Source organism: Rhagoletis pomonella, unplaced genomic scaffold (genome assembly GCF_013731165.1).
Source record: "Rhagoletis pomonella isolate Grant_MI unplaced genomic scaffold, Rhpom_1.0 Rhpom_scaffold_00001, whole genome shotgun sequence".
Lineage (NCBI taxonomy): Eukaryota > Metazoa > Arthropoda > Insecta > Diptera > Tephritidae > Rhagoletis > Rhagoletis pomonella.
In genome coordinates this window covers 78,697,384-78,720,710 of record NW_023458555.1, presented here as the reverse complement: position 1 = coordinate 78,720,710, position 23,327 = coordinate 78,697,384, and the positions used below count along the sequence as shown (strand labels likewise).

Genomic DNA, 23,327 nt, shown 5'->3' with positions numbered 1-23,327 from the left:
AATTTCTTCCTGGAATTTTTTCGTTGAAAAAATCTGATGCAAAATTCACGCGCAAATCGTAAAAAAACACAAAATCCAAGATGGCGGACATTTCCCATATCGCAATTGGAGGAAAAATTTTCACTTTGTGTTTACCTAAACAGGAAACACCTATTTGCAACAAAAAAATTTCTTCCTGGAATTTTTTTTATTCTTTCGTCGATTTTGGTCTTAAGTGATCGGGCTACTCCTCTTTGTGTAACAACATCAAGCGCACGCTTCTAATCGGAGCAGAAGCTCTGGCAAACACTAACATATTGCGTAAGCGCCAATCACAAATATGCAGCAAAATGGGTTGTGTAAAATAAAGTTTTGATTTAAATCAGCGATGCCTGCGCAATAAACAAAAACACGAAGTACAGGTGGCAGATTTAGCGGTTTCGCTACCTTGATTTTGCCGATTTTGACAATTCTCAAGTAAAAGTACTTGAACACAGCCTCTGAAAGTAAACAAAACTTTAAATGCACTGCAATTCACTAATACTGTCACCCAAGCAACCATGTTTTCTAGTTTCTTTATTACCGCTTCCATGATCATATATTTTTACAATTTATCAAAATTAAACCACGTTTCTTATCGAAAAGCTGAGCGTTAAAAAATTCACGTTTTAACGTTTATTTTATTCTCCTATTCTCTGTTTTGATTTATGCTTGGAAAATCCAGCTCCCGAAAGAGCTTGTCAGGACCGAATTTGTTCATAAATTTCTATTCAAAAATTGTATCTATTGTAAGTGAAAGATATGCAATTTTAAGAAAAAGCAATTTCTCAGTTTTTATGCACACGGCCCAATAACCCAATATTATTTTACAAGTAAAATGCCGTTTGCATGTTCAAATTTCGATTCTAAGAGCAAAATGTTAGTAAATAAAGAAACAAAATTTTCAAAATTTTGAGGATTTCAGATATTGGGTATGGTAGCACGAAATGTCACAATCTACTTAATTGTCACGTTGTTAATAAGGAGATGAAAAAGTGACAATGGAACTACCTTCTCTTTTGTATCATGCATGTAACCATGATGCAATTATACAAGGTGTTGTACGTAGTGACAGCACGTTTCAACGGCTCCCTTACAAAAGGTTGTAATATGGAAGCACGATAGAAACGGGAAGAAATGAAGGCCGCTTTGTGAAATAGTAAAAAATTTAGTACTCTTTTTCGCATCAATAGTTATATAGTACATACAAAATATTGAATCAATAGGGGTATTCTCGAAGTTTTGCACGATGCACGGATTGCACGAAATGCAAAAATACTATTCCAAATTTGGAAGAGTACGAGAGCACCCCATTGCAAAGTGGTAGCATGCATAGGTAGCAAGCAGCGAAATTCTGTATCAAAAACAATAACAAGAGACAGCGAAAAAAATGAAGTGAGAGAGATGAGAGGAATGAGAGAAATATGTAGCAATTCCAACAACAAAACAACTAGCACAGGGTCGCATTTATATTGCTATGCTTTTTTGCAAAATATATACATCGGTTTCGACGTTGCATATTTTGCAGCGATGGGAAATGTTCTTTCCCATGTATTTTGTTGTTGCGTTTTTGTAAGTTACGCAATCCGTGCAATCCGTGCTACTTGCAACGGCTTTGCAAGATTACGAGAATACCCCTAATATATTTTTAATTTTGCATACTTTCTTCAGTTTTCAAATTAAACCAAATAAGTTTTTGATAGTCTCTTTGTATTTACTTATTTTCTATTGACTTTAAAAATATACATATTTATTTACAATAATCCTAACAACTTCACTACTAACTTTAACTTTCTCTGAGCTTCTGGTACGATTAAATGCTCCATTTTAATTTAAATTAAATATATGTATATTCGCAATACTGCTATGTAACAGCAATTTGAATCCGAATTTTACTTTGAAGCCGAGAACACACGACTGTGGAATATCCTTCAGACCAGGCCTACAGCACCATTCGTTTAACAAAAAGTTGAATAATCCCCCATCGTTCCAAATGGATCTCAAGAAAACGGAAGATCTCAGCGAAAAATTCTACGAAAGTAGGAAACCGACAATAAGATCAGCCCTAAACTCATTCTTTCAGGGCAGTCGTCTGCATGCAGCCATACAAGGTGCGAGCCCGCTTACATTAATTATCCCTTTAACCGAAAATACGGAGCGGCTCCTCCTAAACGCTCGCTTTTCCTGTCCTGGACCAAACCTGCACATACATGTGTACATACATAGGTCGCTTACATTGTCCACGAATGCACGAACGCGGACGTAAGACTTGGTAAAACTTAGCTTAAAAAACATCGCTGAGTAATTGGAGGTCACATATTGCACAGCTTGCATCTTTTGTACATATGGCATGTAGATACGTATGCATGTATTTACATATGTTGTATTATCTTTGAATTCCTCTTGTTTTCTGTTGTTGCCAGTCAGAAAACGCTGAGGAATGGGTAAAGTCATATAATGTAACATTACCAATATTACGCATGTCTACTTACGAAAGAGACTTTAAAGTCGAAGAAAAAGCTTCAATTGAGCTTACACGGAGTTGCAGCAAACCCATGATTCAATTAAACAAGGTTGTGTAATTTGTGACAGCTAAAATTTGGCACTCCTTTATCTAGATTTGTATGTTGGAAGTAGGAGAAAGGGGAAGAATGTGATCGCCTTTTGCGAAAACGGTAGTGGAATGGTACTACAAAAAGTACGCAAAGTATACAATTAGATGTAAAATGTGTATTATTAATTCTATGCGAATTTGCAATATATTTGGTGTTTTAATGGAAATACTAAACAATACATAAAAATATGCATTTTTGATTTAAGTTATTCGTTATTTCCTGGAACAAATCTAGAATACTGACCGGTCAGCTATGCAAAAACGAAAAATGCAGATCAATAGAACTTTTTATGCTCATTTCAGCCATGTCAAGTGGCGCAAATGAAAAATGAAGACGTTCTAGAAGTTTAAATTTCAGTTCTTAGATTTTTTAAATATTAAAATCTTATTAACTATATAACCGATTAAAAAATTAATAACGTCACCATGAAGATAATTAATTTGTCTTTCAACTGATGTACATAATTTATAGCTTTTTGTATTTTTAAACCAAAACCACTAAAAACCGAACTAATGTTATTTTTTCATGAAGTAACCTTTTTTGAAAAAACTGCATAATTAATGGTAATGAAATTTATATTATTAAGAAAGTACAATAAATAGTAGTAGTAGTATATTATTTAGAAAGTACAATAAAGTAAATAAAGAAAATAAACCTCTTATATCTTCATTATATTTTACCTGCGCCGAATAAAATTGGTATCGTTGAAATCAGCGTAAAAAGTTTTAGCAATCGGCATTTTTGGTTATTTTATAGCTAAACGGTTGCTATTCTACACTTGTTCTAGAAAATTATGCAAACGAAGGTGATGCTCACGAATATGTAGTATGAAGAATTTTTGGTTTGACTACTAATATCACTAGGAGCCGATTTTATGTGTGGAAGCGAGAAGACTATTTATTACAAAACCTTTCTATTATTGAATCATGCAGCAAACCCAAACAATCTAATTCTAAGAAATGAACAATATTATATCAGTACATTGCAATTTGCTTTTACTCATTTATTTCATTGATACGTACAGTACGGACTTTAGCTGAGTTATATCCTTTGCAAAGAAGCAAGAAAATTCGCCACGCGAACGTTTAAAGAGCTCAAATCAGTTAGAAATTTTCCAAGTTTTAATTTTTTATTTACAATAGTCAATAAATAAGAATAAAGCAAATGTCAAAGCTCTGTTCAGTGCTGTTAACGAAAATTTTTGGGAAGAAATTACGTATTTCAGTGCCTGTTGTACAGGAGATAAAAAGTATTTTTTTCAAGAGGGAAACAATAATTTTGCTAAGGGAGCCAAGATCATGGCGCAATTCACAGGTGAAGTAATAAGGCAGCATTCTCTGTTGATTTTCTGACATTCGGCTGCCTTATATTTCACAATGTTGCTTTTATTCGTTGAACGTTTTATGTGTTGCTTCTTTGGAAGTATTTACATATATATTGGGGCAGTTTGGCCATTTATTATTTGCTTGCAACATTGTTTTTTTCTAATATTTTCGTTTGAATTTTTGTGGAGAATTTGTTTTTTCTAAAACTTTCTGTTTGAATTTGTGTGGAAAAATACTATACAATTTTCTTTTTGGTTGTTTGTATTTCCGACAGGGTACACTATACAATTTATTCGTGATTAAAAAATTAATAATGCCTAAGCCAAGTTGTGCAATTTGCAGCAAAACTTGGACTTACGAAGGCATCCATTTGTTCCATTCACCAACGGAGCAGGTTAGGCTGAATAAGTTGGATATTTCAAATATTTAATGGCGAGGTAATTTCTGGCACCACCAACTTCTCCGAAAAATTATTATCCCACAACCATGAAATAGAGCTTCCAATAAATGTGAAAAAGCTATTTTTTAAGTGCAGGATGCATTTCCGTATAAATTATTTAAAGCAAAAAGTATAATCGATTAATCATTATAAACCTCCCATATATACCTATTTAAATTTATTTATTTAAACCTTATAACCATTAATCTGACGTGTTGTGTTTTTGTATTCACGTTGCTGATTTCATGTGATTAATTTCATCTCTAAATAAAAGTATCAAGATTTGTCTATGCATCCGTCGGCGAATCCTTGGAAGTATTCTTTATGCAAAATCTTTTTTACTAATTTTACCATGTGTGAAAAGTGTTTTTGCCTCAAGACATCGAGTTGTACGGCATTAACTGGCACTTTTAATCGGTTACTACATTGGCTACTTTTATTAAGATTTTTGTATGCATTTGACGGTAAGCCGTTGAAATGTTATTTGTGAAAAATCTTTTTTACTAATTTCCCCATTTTAAATATATTTTTTTGCATAAAAATATCAGTTTGTGCGGCATTAACATGGTGTTTTCAAACCGTAGTTGGACCTTTCATCTAGAATGATATAGACACTTCTCAATCTGGGTGGTCTTCAGGATCTACGTTCTTGATTGCTTCTCTTTGTGTGAACTATTCCGTGGATTTAGTACATCACATTACTCTTATAGCGTCAAAATCTTTATTTAAGTTTCTAATTATTATTTATTACATTGTCTGTAAATCCTTAAAACTCTTTGTTATTGTTACTGTTTGTCTTTCAATACTAAATACAAGAGTAATCTACAAAATTGTTTAGCTTCCACATATCTAATTTGAATAAAAAATAATAAAATATGCTTAAATTTTGTTAATTTAAATGGCTCTTTTATTTTTCAAATACGGATATTTCAAAAGCAATTTTTGATATTATGTATGTATAGATATTAATAAAAACTTCAAATTATTACCTCTTTTGTAGTCTAAAAGGGTAATTCTTTTTAATATTTCTGACCTTTACCCTAAAAGAAAATCTAAGGGGCGAACACTTCCAATAAAGTAGTGTCAAATCTTCTTTCTCGCTCTTATTACTTCACCTGGTATTATACCACCATGGTCAAGATGTCGTATTAGAGCGAGAACGCTGTCAATGTCGAACACCTTGTATAATTCCACCATGCATGTAACAATGTATCGTAGAGAAAGCTGTGTTTGTGTTTTTACAGATGAGTGAAAAAGGCGAGCTGTATAAAAAATTCAGATTGAAAGTCGACAATGAAGCATTTGGCTGTGTTTTAAAAGATTTTATGAAGTTGGTAAATTTTTTGTAATTTTTATATTCCCGCTTTAACGGAATCTTATACGGGATTCTAACAAGAGTCCGTTTCAAATCCTTCTAATTGAGGTGAGTGGTTACAAGGATTTAACTGAGTACATACATACATATAGATGAACACTAGAAGACCCGGCAGACGTTGTCCTGTCGAATCGTTGGCTCGTCTGATATTAACTGCAGGTTTTTTTATACATTTTTGAAATTGTTATAAACAATCAGTAGACGACGTTTTTTATATATTTATGTTTTTATAATTTACATTATTGTACATAACATAACTAACATCCGCACTCAGAAACATTCATTAAATCAGCTTTAACGGGCACTTAACTAATGATCGTTAAATCTGTCAATTAATGTTTCCTCAGTCTCAGAGTCAAATGATAAGGGCACTTCGTAGTGTAGTCCACACTGCAATCAACTGCTCCCCATACTTTTCTACTTTCGGACTTTCAAAGGACAGTCCTTTTTCTCATATTGTTCTTTGACTTTATTTATTGTTCTAAAAGTCTATTTTGTTCTTTATTTAAAAACTTTTCCTTTGAAAGCACTTTTCTTTGATGCGATGTTAGAAACTAATGCATTTCATATATTACGGCCCTTCTTCTTTATTGGCGCTGTAACTGCCTAAGCGATTTTGGCCGAGCCCAAAACAGCACGCCAGTCATTTCTCTTCTGTGCTAACTGACGCCAATTGGAAATGCCAAGTGAAGCCAAGTCCTTCTCCACCTGGCCTTTCGAACGCAGAGGAGGCCTTCCTCTTCCTCTGTTACCAGCATCGCGGCCCGCGTTGAATATTTTCAGAGCACGAGCGTTTCTGTCCATTCGAACGACATGGCCAAGCCAGCGGAGCCGCTGAATTTTAATTCGCTGCACTGTGTCTATATCGTTGTAAAGCTCATACAGCTCATCGTTAAATCGTCTGCGATATTCGCCATCACCAACGCGTAAAGGTCCGTAAATCTTTCGCAGAATCTTTCTCTCGAAAACTCCAAGAGCCGCCTCATCAGATGCTTTCATTGTCCATGCCTCCGCGCCATACACCAGCACAGGCATGATGAGTGACTTATAGAGTGTTATCTTTGTACGACGAGAGGGGACTTTACTTCTCAATTGCCTACTCAGCCCAAAGTAGCACTTGTTGGCAAGAGTGAGTCTCCGTTGGATTTCAAGGCTGACATTATTATTGGTGTTAATGCTGGTTCCCAAATAAACGAAGTCGTCTACTTTTTCAAACTTGTAACTCTCAACAGTGACGTGGGTGCAATGACGCGTATGCTCTGACTGTTTGTGTGATGACAGGAGATACTTCGTTTTGTCCTCGTTTACCACCAGACCCATTCGCTTTGCTTCTCTATCCAATCCCGAGAAGGCAGAATAGACGTAGCCCTTGTTTTTACCGATAATATCGATGTCATCGGCATACGCCAGCAATTGTACGCTCTTGTAAAGTATTGTGCGTGAGCGGTTCAGTTCTGCGGCTCTTATTATCTTCTCCAACATCAGATTAAAGAAATCAGATGAAAGGGAGTCCCCTTGTCTGAAATCTCAGAGTATATATTATTAGAAATCATGTCTGCTGGTGAAAATATTTTAGTTGGCTGTGTCTATAGACCTAACAAAACAATTGATATCAATCCCCTCCTGATCTGTCTGGAAGATTTGACACTGAGCTACAATAACGTAGTAGTAGCCGGGGATTTCAACAGTGATATTCTAAAAGAGCGGAAGTTTATCATCAGTGTGGAGAGTCTTGGTCTTTTCTCAGTCAATAATAAATACCCAACTCACTTTACTAAAACAAATCAATCTTTATTGGATTTATTTCTGGTAAACAACCAAAGTAAAATTAAGCTCTATGACCAAATATCAGCCTCCACTTTTTCTAAGCATGATATGATATTTCTTATTTATGACCAGGGAACGGATTTTTAGGACCTAAAAACCTATAAAAAAGGCAAAATAAAGTAACGAAATAGGCTGGAAAAGGCAAAATAAAATAGAGAAAAAGGCAGGAAAAGGCACTAGGTATTGCAAAAAAGGCAAAAAAAGGCAAAATAAAATAGCGAAAAAGGCAGGAAAAGGCAAAAAAAAAGGTATTGCAAAAAAAGCAAAATAAGACACTAAAAAAAGACAGAAAATACGAAGAACAATCAAAAAATATATTTTTTTTAGAAATGTTTATATTACAAGTAAAAAGAGAAAAACTATGAACTAGTTTCATTATATGAAAAATTTGTACTTTGAATCTTTGACTATTTTATCCTATCGAGTTTCTAACTCATAAAACTTTAATCTGTATAGTTGTAGTAACATTGAACCACAAGATGCATTTTGAAGTTTTCTGGCAGCATTTTCATTAGATTTTCGCGAAGAAAAGCCTTGAATGTACTAAATGTGCGCTCGACGTAAGGTGATACAAGTGGAGCCCAATTTAAATATGGAACATTTGAAACGTTCATATTATCACGATTAAGGGCGTTTTCCGCGCCCTTTACAATTTTATCCACACCTCTTATTGTCTCTAAGCCTACGTTAGCTGAGAAAACGTATTTGAATTTTTCCAACACCAGTTTGGCAAGAGGTCCCTGCGCTTCTATAAGCCGCATGGGCATGTGTATATTTTTTAATCTTAAAAAAAAAATTGTAAATGCTATAATCACTTTTTTAAAGGTAGAAAAGGCAAAAAAAGGAAAATAATCTATTGAGCGATGAACAATCGGGGTTTAGACCTAGAAGAGGTTGTGTTACTGCACTAATTAGAGTCACCGAAGACATTCGTGCTGCACTCGAGGACAATAAAATTACTTTTTTAACCTTATTGGAGCATTCAAAGGCTTTTGATATGGTGAACCACAAGAAAGCAGGCTGTTAACACCGACATTCTATCTGAATTTTTACCTTGAAAGAAAGGCGTACCTCAGGGTTCAATCCTAGGGCCATTGTTATTTTCAATTTATATCAACGATTTACCGGACATTTTAGACACCTGTAAGATACATATGTACGCAGATGATGTTCAACTTTATGCTAGCTGCTTACCGTCAGAAACTGAGTCTTTGCTAGATAAAATTAATAACGATCTTGACCATATTCATACTTGGGCTTCTAAAAATGGCTTGCTAATCAATCCAAAAAAACCTGTATGCCTGGTAGTATACAAAAAAATCTTAGACACAGGACAAATGACGAAACTCAGCATTGACCGATCTGAAATTTCTTTTACTGAAACATCTAAAAATTTAGGCATTATCTTTAACAAAACTCTCTCGTGGAATGATCACATTAACCAAAGGTGTGGTGTTGTTTACGGTATATTAAGATCGCTGTGGTCAACGCAATTTCTGGTTCCACTTAAAACTAGAATGATTTTGGCGAAAACATATACATATATTGCCTACTTTGTTGTATGGATGTGGGCTATTTGCCAGCTCTGATTATTCAAGTCTAAATAAGCTCAGGCGTCTTTATAATAATGTTACTAGATATGTTTTTGGATTGAAGAGAAGAGATCATGTGTCCGAGTATGCTAAACGTCTCTTTGGATTAACTTTCGAAAACCTCTTAAAACACAGAGTGATTACACTTCTGCATAAAATTTTATTTACGTCGGAACCATCTTATCTTCATAAAGAAATTACCTTGGTTAGGTCAATGCGCGTGAGAAAAATAGTCCCACCCAGATATTCGCTGCTGGTGTCTAGTCGTCAGTTTTTCATAAATGCAATAAGTCTTTGGAATTCATTGCCCTACATCTTCACAATACAAATAGTATAAAATAATATGTTCAAATTTTTAACCACCAAATTGTTTTAAATAGAATTGTTTTAAATTCTTTTAATGTAATGTAATTTATTAGTCCTATATGTATTTTAATTGTTAATGTTATTTTTTCTTTATTATACACACATTTATACATTTATTTGCTTGCAATTAATTTATAATTTAATTTGAATTTCAACTCATCAACTTCAGAAGCAAAACTCGTTGTTTGGTACGTTAATGAAGTAATTATAATCTCGTGTACTAAAGTTGAATAATAAATAAACTAAACTAAACTAAACTTAAATTCCCCGCAAATCGGGAAATTCCCATGAGCTGGCTTCCCTGGTCTGTATAAAAATGTACCTTTTGAGCAGGCCTGGGTGACTCCGACTGCGCAGTTCCCTCGGGGTAGCGTCGCGTGTTCGTATACACGAAGTGGAAGGCGAAAATGTAGTGTAATTTAGGGTATGGAATTAACCGATTCATTTTGAATTGGTAATTAATTTTCGCTTAATTTTCACCTCCAACTTCGTGTATACGAACCCGCGACGCTACCCCGAGGGTACTGCGTAGTCGGAGTCGCCCATGCCTGCTTTTGAAGTTTATTATGGGGAGAAATGGAAAACCTTCGGTTTTTAACTGACTTCCAAAAAAGGAATAGGTTATCAGTTCATCGGAATATTTTTTTATTTTTATAATATTTTTTTATGTATGTTACCTCATAACTTTGAACCACGTCAACCGATTTCGATAATTCTTTTTACATCGGAAAGGTAGTGTCTCAGAGGTGGTCCCGTACTAATCTGGTTAAGACCCGCTCAGTGGATCATGAGATATATATGTGGTAACCTTTTGTTATTTCGTCGCCGTTCAATTGCCTTACTCAGCGCGTGAATTTGAAAAGCAACACTGAACAATAACTTTTTTGTAATCTGACATTCACTTTGTAACATATTCTTAGTATATAAGTGAAAAATAAGCGAAATAAATTCCTTCTTCCTGAAACATCTAAAAGCTACGCACGTGTTAAACCACAATTGGTGACCCCGAACAGGTAAACATTTTACGCACCATCTAAAATCTGAAGGAGTGCCATCATCCAGAAAATAGCCATGCCGCTGAACGACAGCCATTTAGTTTCTGCGGGTCATAACTCCGATGCCAACCTCTTAGACATTTCGGGTTCAACTCCACGTTTGCCTTTACCAACGATGTCAGAGGATAACATCGAGGCGTATTTTTATTCATTAGACTTTTGGTTCGATGCATCTTCCGTAACTAGCGATACACGGAAGTTCAATATCGTTCTTGCTAGTGTTTCACCAACTAAGTTAATGGAACTCAGACCAACTATAGAGGCCGCACCGATAAGCGGCAAATACAATTATATACAGCAGAAACTGATAGAGCATTTTTCGGACAGTCAGCAGCGCCGGCTACAACGAGTGTTAAAAGACATGAAGCTGGGCGACCGCCGTCCTAGTGAACTTTTCAATGACATGAAACGCGCAGCCGGAACAACACTTAGTGATAGCATTTTACATGACTTGTGGGTCAGTAGGCTACCACCATACGTACAGGCGGCAATTATTGCTACGAACGTTGCCATCGTTGAGAAATTAAAAATTGCTGATTCTATTACTGAAACCATTGGAATGCGCGACAGTCAAGTGCATGAAGTTTCGGCAGTTAGTGAGGTTTCAGATCTAAAGCTCGAAATAGCTGAGCTAACTAAGCAAGTGCACAAACTTTTAAATGATAAAGAGCGTCGTGTTCATTCGCGTTCCCGATCAAGGTGGCGTGGAGGTCGCCCCTTCATGGCGAAATCGAACAGTAACTTGTGTTGGTACCACGTGAAATTCGGCGAAAAGGCGACTAAGTGTCGAGAGCCCTGCAGTTTTTCATCATCAAAGAAATCCACTTAGGATTGCTCGGCTGCTCGGGTTTCAGATCTCTGCAAACAGCCTGAAGCCCGTAAAACATACCGATTGCGTATATATGACACGTCAGCAAAAATTTATTTTTTAATAGATACCGGTGCAGATGTCTCCGTTATACCAAAATGCGCTAACGCAGTCCGAGCTAAATCGAACGGTATGCAATTGTTTGCCGCAAATGGCTCGCCCATTCCCGTATTCGGTGAAGCCATTCTTAAGCTAAATCTTAATTTACGCCGCGAGTTCGTATGGAACTTTCTTATCGCTGACGTTTCCCAAGCGATTATCGGTGCCGATTTCCTGTCTAATTTTGAACTTTTAGTCGACCTGAAAGAAAAGTGCCTGCGTGATCGCAACACAGATCTGCGATCGATTTGTGAGATTGACAAAACGTGCACATGTAGCGCTAAAACGTTCGATGCCAACTTTAGTTTTTCTAATATCCTGAACGAGTTTAGCGAAATTACGCGTCCATGTCCACTTTCTTCAACAGTGAAATCATCCATAACGCACCGAATAGTCACCACCGGCCAACCAGTCTTTGCACGACCACGTCGCCTTTCGCCTGAGAAGTTAGAAGCAGCAAAAGCCGAATTCGATTCGCTAATTAAACTAGGCATTTTCCGGCCATCTAGTAGCCATTGGGCCAGCCCGTTACACATGGTGCGCAAGTCCGATGGTTCATGGAGGCCGTGTGATGATTATAGGGCTTTGAATGCCATTACAACTCCGGATCGGTACCCGTTGCCTTTTCTCAACGATTTTTCGAATATTTTGGCTGGAAAATGCATATTTTCTAAAATCGATTTAAAGAAAGCTTTTCACCAAGTACCCATACACGAAGAGGATATCTGCAAGACGGCATTAACGACCCCCTTCGGTCTCTTTGAATTTACCCACATGACCTTTTGATTGCGGAATGCCGCTCAAACATTCCAAAGGTTCATTAATGAGGTTCTTCGAGGCCTGCACTTTATATTCGTTTACCTAGACGATGTCTGCATCGCATCTACATCTGAGGAAGAGCACCAAAACCACCTCCGTAAAGTTTTCCAGCGATTGAAAGCCAACAACCTTACAATCAACGTCGGCAAATCCGAGTTCGGTGTCACAGAGCTACGTTTCCTGGGTCAATCCATTACGAAGGATGGCATACGACCACTTCCTGAGCGAGTTGAGGCGTTGCTGAAATTTAAGCAGCCGGCCATTGCTAAGGACTTGAAGCGATTCTTGGCGATGCTTAATTTTTACCGCCGTTTTTTGCCGAACGCGCTGACAACACAAGGGGCGCTTTTTGATATGGTTGCCGGGAATCATCGGAACGACACTACCCCACTTACATGGACTAAAGAAACGACTTACTGCTTCAACGCATGCAAACAACAACTGGCAAATTGTGCGTTACTCGCCCATCCTTTGCATGACGCCGAGCTATCAGTATGGGTGGACGCCTCGAATTTCGCTGCAGGTGCTGTATTGAACCAGGTGGTCAATGGATCGCTTCAACCACTAGGGTTCTTCTCCCGTAAATTTACATCTCCCGAAAGTCGCTAACTGCTGTATATCTAGCGCTGCGACATTTTCGATACATGGTAGAAGGCCGATGCTGCCACGTTTATACTGACCATAAGCCGCTGATCTACGCCTTTCAACAAAATCTTGATAAAACTTCCAGTCGCCAAGTACGTCAGCTCGATTATATAGCGCAAATAACTACCGACATTCGCCATGTTTGTGGCGAAGGTAATGTGGCAGCTGATTTGCTTTCACGCATACAATCGCTCGCGGCTGAGCCCATAAACTATGATCATTTGGCCGAAGACCAGCAGAAAGATGAAGAATTGCAATCCCTATTAAATGGTAACGTTAAACATTCACTTAATATAAAAAGTTTTGTTCTTCCCTACAGTTCTAAGAGCTTATACTGTGACAGCTCTACCGGGACTATTCGACCATTTGTAACCACCAAATTTAGGCAACCATTCTTACGAGTGACTCACGATTTGTCGCACCCTGGCATTAGAGGGACAGCACGATAGATGACAGAGCGGTTCGTTTGGCCTGGAATCCAGCGCGACAGCAAGGAATATGCTCGCACTTGTCTGAAATGCCAGCAAAACAAGACAATCCGACACAATAAAATGGCACTACAGCGTCGACAATGCCCAAGCAAACGTTTCGCGCACTTACACATCGACCTGGTCGGACCGTTTCCGCCATCAGAAGGAAATCGTTATTGCCTCACGATAGTTGCCCGGTTTACACGATGGCCGGAAGCGTTACCTATACCCGACATGACCGCGCCAACTGTTTCCAAGGCACTGTTGAATGGGTGGATATCGCGGTTCGGCGTACCAGTAAGCATAACTTCTGATTTAGGTCGGCAGTTCGAAAGTGCCCTATTTGAACAGTTACTTCAGTTGCTAGGCACTCGCCATTTCCGTACAACGCCTTACCACCCACAAACAAATGGCCTCGTTGAAAGGTGGCATCGTACATTAAAAGCGGCTATACTATGCCACAACGCAAGCCAATGGACAACGTACTTACCACTCATCTTGTTAGGTCTGCGTTCCACGTATAAAATCGATTTGGGAGCAGCACCAGCAGATTTGGTGTATGGAGAAAGTCTGCGATTACCTTCGGAATACTTTACGGATGCCACATCGACAGTCAGCGTGACTGAAATGGTTAGGCAACTTCGTCAATGTATGAGGGACTTGCGACCTGTCGACACGGCCTGGCACTCAAAAGGAAAAGTGTTCGTCCATACCGGGCTAAAGAGCTGCGAACAGGTTTTCGTTCGAGACGACTTAATTCGACCATCACTTTCTCCTCCCTACAAAGGCCCGTATAAAGTAATTCGTAGATTGCCAAAATATTTCGTAGTAGACATAAACAACAACGAGGTTAAAGTTTCAATCGACCGCTTGAAGCCCGCTTTCATCGCCACCCCGTAAGGTGTCTAGAAGGGGAGTATTGTGGTAACCTTTTGTTATTTCGTCGCCGTTCAATTGCCTTACTCAGCGCGTGAATTTAAAAAGCAACACTGAACAATAACTATTTTGTAATCTGACATTCTCTTTGTAACATATTCTTAGTATATAAGTGAAAAATAAGCGAAATAAATTCCTTCTTCCTGAAACATCTAAAAGCTACGCACGTGTTAATCCACATATATATGTATTTTTTTTTGTATGAGAGTTGAAGTCGGTTTTTTTTGCTAAGAATTAGTTGTTATACAACGTTTCAGAAATATAAACAGAAACATATGTACGTGCGACTGTAACGTTACGACCAAAATGGTGACCATAGGGTCTTAATTGTGTCTCACTTTAATTGGTTCTAAGTAATTAAAAAAATATATATCTTTTACGTACTTAATGTTGTTATAAAATGTTAGGTTATTTCTGAGCTCGCGGTCCCTTGGGCCGGGACCCTCTCGGATCGGGGCCCGTGGCATTTTGCCAACAATGCCACCCTATAGTTACGCCTCTGCTAGCTGCTTAAATCGAGGAGTTATAACGAAAATTCTCATAACTGAACAATCAGTTGAATGGGAGATATATGTTATAGTGAGCCGATCTTTATTTATTTCACTATAAATATTCTGTTAATAATTAGTGAAAATGGTGAGAATTTTCATGTGTAGCTGCATAAATGGAGAAGTTATGGCAAAAAATCTCATATCTGAACAATCAGTTGTATGGGAGCTATATGTTATAGTGCTCCGATTCTTCCGGTTCCGACAAATGATTAATATAATATAAAAATACAAGCACCTACCAAATTTCATCCGGATATCTCGAATACTGAGAGACTATATTGTATACCAATGCTGGGCACACCAACACAGTCTCATTTTGTCGTGGTATTAGTACGTCGCGCTCAGTTATGGTTGCCACATTTTTTATACATGTACTAAAGGTGGTGTATTTCGTGCATGGGCCTTTTTGCCTATTTGGCTTATACCTTCACTATAATTAATTTTGGAAGTTTTTAGTAACTAATACTATTAATTTATAGAACCTTTTACATACGAACAATGTAGTACTTTAAATTAGTAAAACTCATTTGTATAATACCTGGGTACCGTTTTATTAGAATCAATTCTTTGAAATGCTGGCCGACCAGATGGTTACGGTGTTTAGATTTTATTATTTTCATATGAGTAGGTATTTATTCCCAAAATTGAGTATAGCTTATAACGTTACCTTGGTGAAATCTGCTAGGAGACTGAATAGAAATTCGCTGCTTTGCTTCTGTATACGTATACGAACTGCGGCGCTGGCGTTGCTCGCGAGCAAAAATTGCCCACCTATGTTGTATACAAACAGACGGACAAACAGACGGACAGACAGACAGACAGACAGACACACAGACAGACAGACGGACAGACGGACATGGCTAAATCGACTCAGCTCAACGTTCTGATCATTTAAGTATACATTTTAATGGGCCTATCTTTTCTTATTCTGGTACTTAACAAGGTTATTTTGGTATTTTAACCCACTGAATCCGTGAATAAAAAGGGCTGCGGATAGTACACATGTTACTTCCATTTTTTTTTTTAATTATACTTGCACTTATTAGTTGGATCTGCTTATTTTACATCGATTAAGCCTAACAACAAGTTTAAAAATCTCACGTCTAATTCACAATAATATAGCTCAAACCCTGGGGTTGAGCCCTGTTGGTTTAACGTCGCTCAACGAAAGGCTGGTAGCTCTCTTCTTCGCTGGCGTGTTATATTTGTTGTGTTGCACAGGCCACTTGCCAGTGGATTTGGGTGGTTATGCAGTTTTAGTTTATATTTTTCTCTGCTACTCTCGATTACAGATTTAACCATCGGTATACCAAGGTCCCTATGTATATGTTCATTGCGGACATATCACGGTGCTCCCGTTAAGGCACTTAGCGTTTAGGTTGGAATCTTTGGATCCTGTCAATGTTGGTTGCACAGGTCGTACCCCACAGTTGAATACCATACATCCATATAGGCTTAATGACTGTATTATATACAAGTACTTTATAATCTAGTTTCAGTTTTGATTTACTGTTTAGAAGCCAGTTCACGCTAGCTAACTTTAGCTTCATTTGTGTAATCTTGGTTGATATGTGTTTGCGCAAAGTTAGTCTCCTATCCAAATGTATTCCTAGAAATGTCACCTCATTGGCTTGTGGAATATGGACATTATTTAATTTGATTGGGGGGCATACTTGCGGTCTGAGTGAAAATGTTGCATGTTTACACTTCTGTTCGTTGACTTTTATGCGCCAGTTTGCCAGCCATTCTTCTATGCGTAGTAAATGTTCCTCTAGTACTTTTGAAGCTCCGTTGGGACATTTATTACAACTTACTAAGGCGGTATCATCAGCGAAGGTGGATGTGAGTATATCCTTGCTAGTTGGAATATCTGAAGTGTAGATGATATACAGCATAGGCCCGAGTACACTAACTTGAGGAACGCCAGCCGTTATCGACATGTCTTCTGAAGTAAAATTAGATACTTGAACAGCAAATTTTCTGTTAGTTATGTATGATTCAAATATTTTGTGGAATTCCGGCGGCAACAATTTTTTAGCTTTTTATATATAAGACCGTCGTGCCACACTTTGCCGAAGGCTTGTGCCACATCGAGAAAAATTGCAGAGCAGTACTCTATGAGCTCAAATGCCCTTCTGATTTCATTTGTAATTCGATTAACTTGTTCAATTGTACCATGTTTTTCTCGGAAGCCAAATTGGTGTGCTGGTATTAAATTGCGTTCATGGAGAAAGGGAGATATCATTGATAGGAGTACTTTTTCGAATACTTTGGAAAGACAGGGCAGTAAGCTTATTGGTCTGTATGAGGACGGATGTGTTGCGTCTTTTCCAGGTTCGGCAATCATGATTATCTTCGACCTTTTCCATGATTTCCGAAAGTAACCGAATGTGAGGATAGCGTTGAAAAGGTCAGAAAGAATTGCTAGTGCAACATTCGGTAGCTCTATTAGCATTTTCGGAGTTATAAAATCAGCACCCGGTGATTTCTTTGGATTAAGCTGCTTTACTATAGCAATTACTTTTAAAGAGTTCGTCTTGCTAGGTGTGTATAGCTCATTTGTATTTTTGGTTAGCCGCGTCAGCCTGAAGTTGTTCGTTGGACAGTTTGGCTGAAACACATTCTTTAAATGGTGTGAAAAACACTCGGCTCTATCCTGCTCACTACGACCCCAGGTACCACTTTGGCATTTCCGTAGCCACTGGTGGTTTGAAGTATTTTAGCAATTTCCATAGAGAGTATCTTTCAGTATAATTCGGGGAAAGTTGCTTAATGTACCTTTGCAATTTGCGATCCTCTGCACGTTTGAGTGCTTGTTTCAGTTTTCTACCGGCAGCTTTATACAGTAGCTGTGAGGTTGGTGAGCGATGGCTCTGCCACTGTCTTCTTAGGCGCCGCTTTTCTGCCACAAGTTTTTCTATTTCGGTGTTTGTAACTGATGTATGCGTAGGTGGTACTTGGACTTGATTTGGTGTTGCCAGGCCAGCCGCTGAAGTAAAGGTTTCTTTAATATGTTCAACAAGGGAGTCTATATCACCCTCGCAGTAAAGTGCAGCGTTTAATTTAAGGTGACTACTGATGTACTTTTTCTATTTAAGCCAGTTGGTCTTATTTGAAATTAGGCGAGGATCAATCTCGATGTTTTTGGTCTGTTCATATAGTTTTATTAATATAGGGGAGTGATCGGATGACAGTTCAGGTACAGTTTCTGCTGTTATGTTATTTCTGTATATGTTTCTTGTAATTGCGAAGTCTATTAGGTCTGGTATCTTCTTTATATCGGTGGGCCAGTAAGGATGTTTACCAGGAGATGGACCTCTAGTCTATTGTGCCTGTTTATAATGGTATTGTATAACTACCGCCCTTTTGCGTTAGTAAGGCGTGATCCCCAGTACGTATGCTTTGCGTTGAAGTCGCCTCCTGCCAGGAATCTATTACCCAGACTATCAAAGAAATCTTTAAAGTCATTTTCAGAAATTAAAAATCAAGGTGGGCAATAAATAGCGGATAGATTCAAGTCTCGGTCGCGGTTTCGTAAGCATATGGTAGTTGCTTGCAGACAGGCTGTTGCTTTTGAGTCTACAATATTGTGCTTTAGGCGATTTCTAATCAGCACCGCTGTGCCTCCATGAGCTTTACCACCTGGGTGGTTTGTGGCATAGAATTTGTATCCAGGTATGGAGAAATTATATTTATTTGTTAAATGTGTCTCGGACAGTAGCATAACATCTATTTAATGTTCAGTGAGAAATTGACTGAGTTATAATCTACGCTGGTTTACACCGTTCGAATTCCATAAGCAAATTTTCAATTCACTCATTTTTGAGCCTTTATGAGGTCTTGAATCATATTTTGCATAGTAGACATGAATTGAGTCATACGATGGGTAAGACGCAATATCATTCCTTCTATGCCACAAGTAGGGGGGTTCGGCTGCATTTGCTCAGTAATGTTCCTTTGAATATTTGCAAATGTTTCTTGATTGGAGTTTGATGCCGCCATGCTTGGCTGCGTTTGTAGTTTTAATGCGTCGGCAAAAGAAACGTTGGGAACTCGCTGCGCGTTGGCAAAAAAAGGCTCCTGGTGTAGTGGTTGATGGTGTGAGGTGTTGGTATGTATAAGAGCTAGTTGGAGTGGTGGAGGAGCGTACGGCAGTGTTGCACTGATCCATGCGAGACTTTAAGTCTTTGTATACAGGGCATCCCCTATAATTGGCGATGTGGTTACCTCCGCAATTACTGCATTTCTTACAGCCACATCAGCTTTGATAGCCTTGCAAGAAGCGGAAGTGTGAAGGTCGCCACAGGCAACATACACTGGACGCAAGGTACAGTATGTTCTGGTATGCCCAAATTCTTGACAATTTGTGCACTGTACGGGACCGTTTAGTTTGTGCGGCTCCTCCACTGTTACTCTTCGGTGTAGAAGGTATCGTAGGTTGTAGATTGGGTGCACTGCGTTTTTATTCATTGGCTTTGTTTCTAGCTTAAGTTCCACCTTAAACATAGGCTGAGCGATTTTTGCTCTCTTGATAATATTTAACAGCGAATCCTGCCTCCTCTAGAGCATGAGCAATTTCATCAATGGGTCCACTTGATTCTATACTTTTTATTACTACTTGCAGTCCTTTGCTGCTTTTGAGCTGGTACGTATAGAAGTTTTTCTTATCGTCATTAAGGTGTTTGATTACCAACCGGTAATTTTCTTCAGTTAGAATCTGAAGTTTGGTCTCTTTAATGTTGCCCTTGGTAATTGACGTTACGTGGAACGTATTGCCTCCAATAAGCTAGGTTAATTTATTCACGAGCTCACTACAGTTTTGCTCTCGTAAATAAATTGGGGGCGGTTTGGGTTTGGCTTTAGAAACTTCATTCGGCTCTTTGTCACATTCATTGTCCAGAATAGCAAATTTATTTCCCAGGAGAGGGTTAATGTCAGTGGTTTTCGTCTTTGCAATTTTCGATGGATTTGCAATTTTTTGTTGCTGTGGGCTTAATTTTTGTTTGACTTGTATATACTTATCAACACCCGTTTGAGTCAATGTACGGGTTGTTGGATTAAGTAGGTCAACTTGCGCTGAGCTGCGTTGCTGGGTTTGGGCTGGTGCCGAAATTGCCGTTTGTGCAGGTGTGGGTGAACTGCGTTGTGAAACCGCTGTCATTTCTGAGTTCGTGGTTGTAGTCGTTGTTATAAGAGCTGCGCTCACCGTTGTTATTGTGATTATTGCTAAGCTAGTGCTTTGTTGTTGCGTTAGAACAACTTGGTCTATCAGAGACATTGGTGACTGCGCATGCCAAGATGTAATGCACGAGGTTTGGTGGGAGGGAGAGTACGATTTATCGCGATCAGCATTGTTTGTGGGGGAACGAATGAAAAGTAAGCATTTCGTCGACCAGCTGAATGCTTTTGGTCAGCTTCTGTTACGGCAAGGTTTATTTCCCTGCACTTGGTGCTTGTTTCTTTATTCGGTAAGCGCGGTGCGGGCGGAGCTGCTTTTATTTTATTGTATGTTGGCACATTTACTTGAATTTCTCGCGGCATTGCGAAAATTCAGGAAAAGTAATTTATAATTATAGGCAAATAAGCAAAAAGCTTACTTATGCCTAGTATTGGCTTTTCGCGTTGGTTCTGTTTTTTTTTTCTTTCTTATTCTTCTTCTTTTTTGGCGCTGTAACCGCCTAAGCGATTTTGGCCGAGTTCAGCAAAGCACGCCAGTCGTTTCTCCTCTGTGCCAACTGACGCCAATTGGAAACGCCAAGTGAAGCCAAGTCCTTCTCCACCTGATCTTTCCATCGCAGTGGGGGCCTCCCTCTTCCTCTGCTACCACCAACGTGTTTCGAGTTGAATACTTTCAGAGATGGAGCGTCGGTGTCCATTCGAACGACATGGCGAAGCCAGCGGAGGCGCTGTATTTTCATTCGCTGCACTATGTCCATGTCGTTGTAAAGCTCATACAGCTCATCGTCTGCGTCGCCAACGCGTGAAGGCCAGTAAATCTTTCGCAAAATCTTTCTGTCAAACACTCCAAGATCCGCCTCATCGGATGTTGTCATTCTCCATGCTTCTGCGCCATATACCAGCACGGGCATGATGAGTGACTTATAGAGCGTGGTTTTCGTACGTCGAGAGAGGACTTTACTCCTGAATTGCCTACTCAGTCCAAAGTATCACTTGTTGTCAAGAGTAATTCTGCGTTGGATTTCAATGCTGACATTATTATCGCTGTTATTGCTGGTTCCCAATTAAACGAAATTCTCTACTTTCTGGAAATTGTAACTGTCAACAGTGACGTGGGTGCTAAGGTGTGAATGTGCTGTCTGTTTGTTTGATGACAGGAGATACTTCGTCTTTTCCTCGTTTATCACCAGACCAATTCGCTTTGCTTCCCTATCCAACTTGGAAAAGGCAGAACAGACTTCGCGGTTTTTGTTGCCGATGATGTCGATGTCATCGGCATAGGCCAGCAATTGCACGTTCTTTTAGTAAATTGTTCCTGAGCGGTTCAGTTCTGCAGCTCTTATTATCTTCTCCAACATCAGATTAAAGAAGTCACATGAAAGGAGTCGCCCTGTCTGAAACGCCGTTTTGTGGCGAACGGCTCGGAGAGGTCTTTCGCAATTCTGACGGAGCTGGTGGTATTGCACAACTCCATTTTAGACAGCCGTATGAGTTTTGAGGGGATGCCAAATTCAGACATAGCGGCGTATAGGCAGCTCATTTTAGTGCTGTCAAAAGCGGCTATAAAGTCGACAAATAGGTGGTGAGTGTCGATCCTTTTCTCGCGGGTCTTTTCCAAAATTTGGCGTATTGTGAATACCTGGTCTATGGTGGATTTTCCAGGTCTAAAGCCACACTGATAAGGCCCAATCAGTTTATTGACGGTGGGTTTCAGTCTTTCACACAACACGCTCGATAAGACCTTGTAACCTATGCTTAGAAGGCTGATCCCGCGGTAGTTGGCGCGAATGGCGGGGTCACCTTTCTTGTGGATTGGGCAGAGCACACTTAAATTCCAGTCGTCGGGCATGCGTTCATCTGACCATATTCTGCACAAGAGGTGATGCATGCACCTTATCAACTCCTCGCCGCCATACTTGAATAGCTCAGCTGGCAGGCTGTCAGCTCTAGCGGCTTTGGTGTTTTTCAGCCGCGTTATTGCTATACGTACCTCGTCATAGTCAGGCGGTGGAACGTCGACTCCGTCATCATCGACTGCAGGCTCGGATTCTTCTTCTCCGCAACTTTCCGTGCTGCTACCATTTAGTAGGATGGAAAAGTGTTCCCTCCATAATTTAAGTACGCTCTGAACATCAGTTACTAGGTGGCCATTATTGTTCTTACAGGAGTACGCCCCGGTCATTAAACCTTCCGTAAGTCGCCTAACTCTCTGGTAAAATTTTCGGGCAATCTTCCTGTCGGCCAGCATTTCAAGCTCTTTGCACTCACGTATTTCAGCCTCTCTCTTCTTATTGCGGCAAATACGTCTCGCCTTCCTCTTCAGATCCCTATAGCGGTCCCACATAGCGCGCGTTGCGCCCGATCGCAGCGTGGCCCTGTAGGCGGCATCTTTTTTCTCTGCAGCTTTTACATATTTTGAAGGAAACGATGGATTCTATTCCATTTGCAATTATAGCAGCAGAGTAAGAGCGCGCTATGGAAGTGCATTCACAAAGATATGCAGGGCTGTCGGGCATAGTGACTATGGACGCATCTATGTCAGCTTCTGGTTTAATTGTTAAACCGCAACTTGCTATGCCTGAAGAATTGGTTACTGCAATAACAGCATCTTCCAAGCCATTGAAAAGATGCTCTTTGTTGGATCCACCACCTGTTGCGCTTGGTTCTGCCTTCGGACGCGCTTAGGGATTATAACCCTTACTAAGTATAATTCTCCTTTCTGTGTTGCCGGAGAAGTGGTGGAATCCGTATGTCAAAGGCATACAACATTTCTTGTGCATATAACTCCGGCTCCGCCATCCACAGTATTTTTGCACAGAACCCACATCGAAATTTATAAAAAAAAGTGCATAGTGCAAACCGAATTTATTAAAAAACTATTGCTCGGAAATTTGAAACATTTATTTTAAATTAAAGTTTAATTTGTATGTAAAAGTAGATTCGGGTTATGCGTTTGGACACAACAACCGAAAATGATTGTACAAATAATTAAACCGGACCCAAGTTTCTCGATAAGGGCAACATAGATTTTTTTTGTTCATTTATATAAAGCAGTTGATAAAAATATACGTATATACGAAAGGCAAATTTATCAGCAGGGAACGGATTTTATGGAAATTGCCTTTTTTTCTGCTAAAGAAATAGAGTAT

General features: G+C 39.0%; 2 protein-coding genes across 2 annotated transcripts; one reads left to right on the top strand and one right to left on the bottom strand.

Annotated features, from left to right (window-relative positions):
- Positions 1–10,628: 10,628 nt before the first annotated feature.
- LOC118733502 lies at positions 10,629–11,441 on the top strand. The gene has a single exon (XM_036462914.1). The coding sequence runs from the start codon at positions 10,629–10,631 to the stop codon at positions 11,439–11,441; it is 813 nt and encodes a 270-aa protein (XP_036318807.1).
- Positions 11,442–19,786: 8,345 nt separating this feature from the next.
- LOC118733484 lies at positions 19,787–20,278 on the bottom strand. The gene has a single exon (XM_036462892.1). The coding sequence runs from the start codon at positions 20,276–20,278 to the stop codon at positions 19,787–19,789; it is 492 nt and encodes a 163-aa protein (XP_036318785.1).
- Between the last annotated feature and the right edge of the window lie 3,049 nt (positions 20,279–23,327).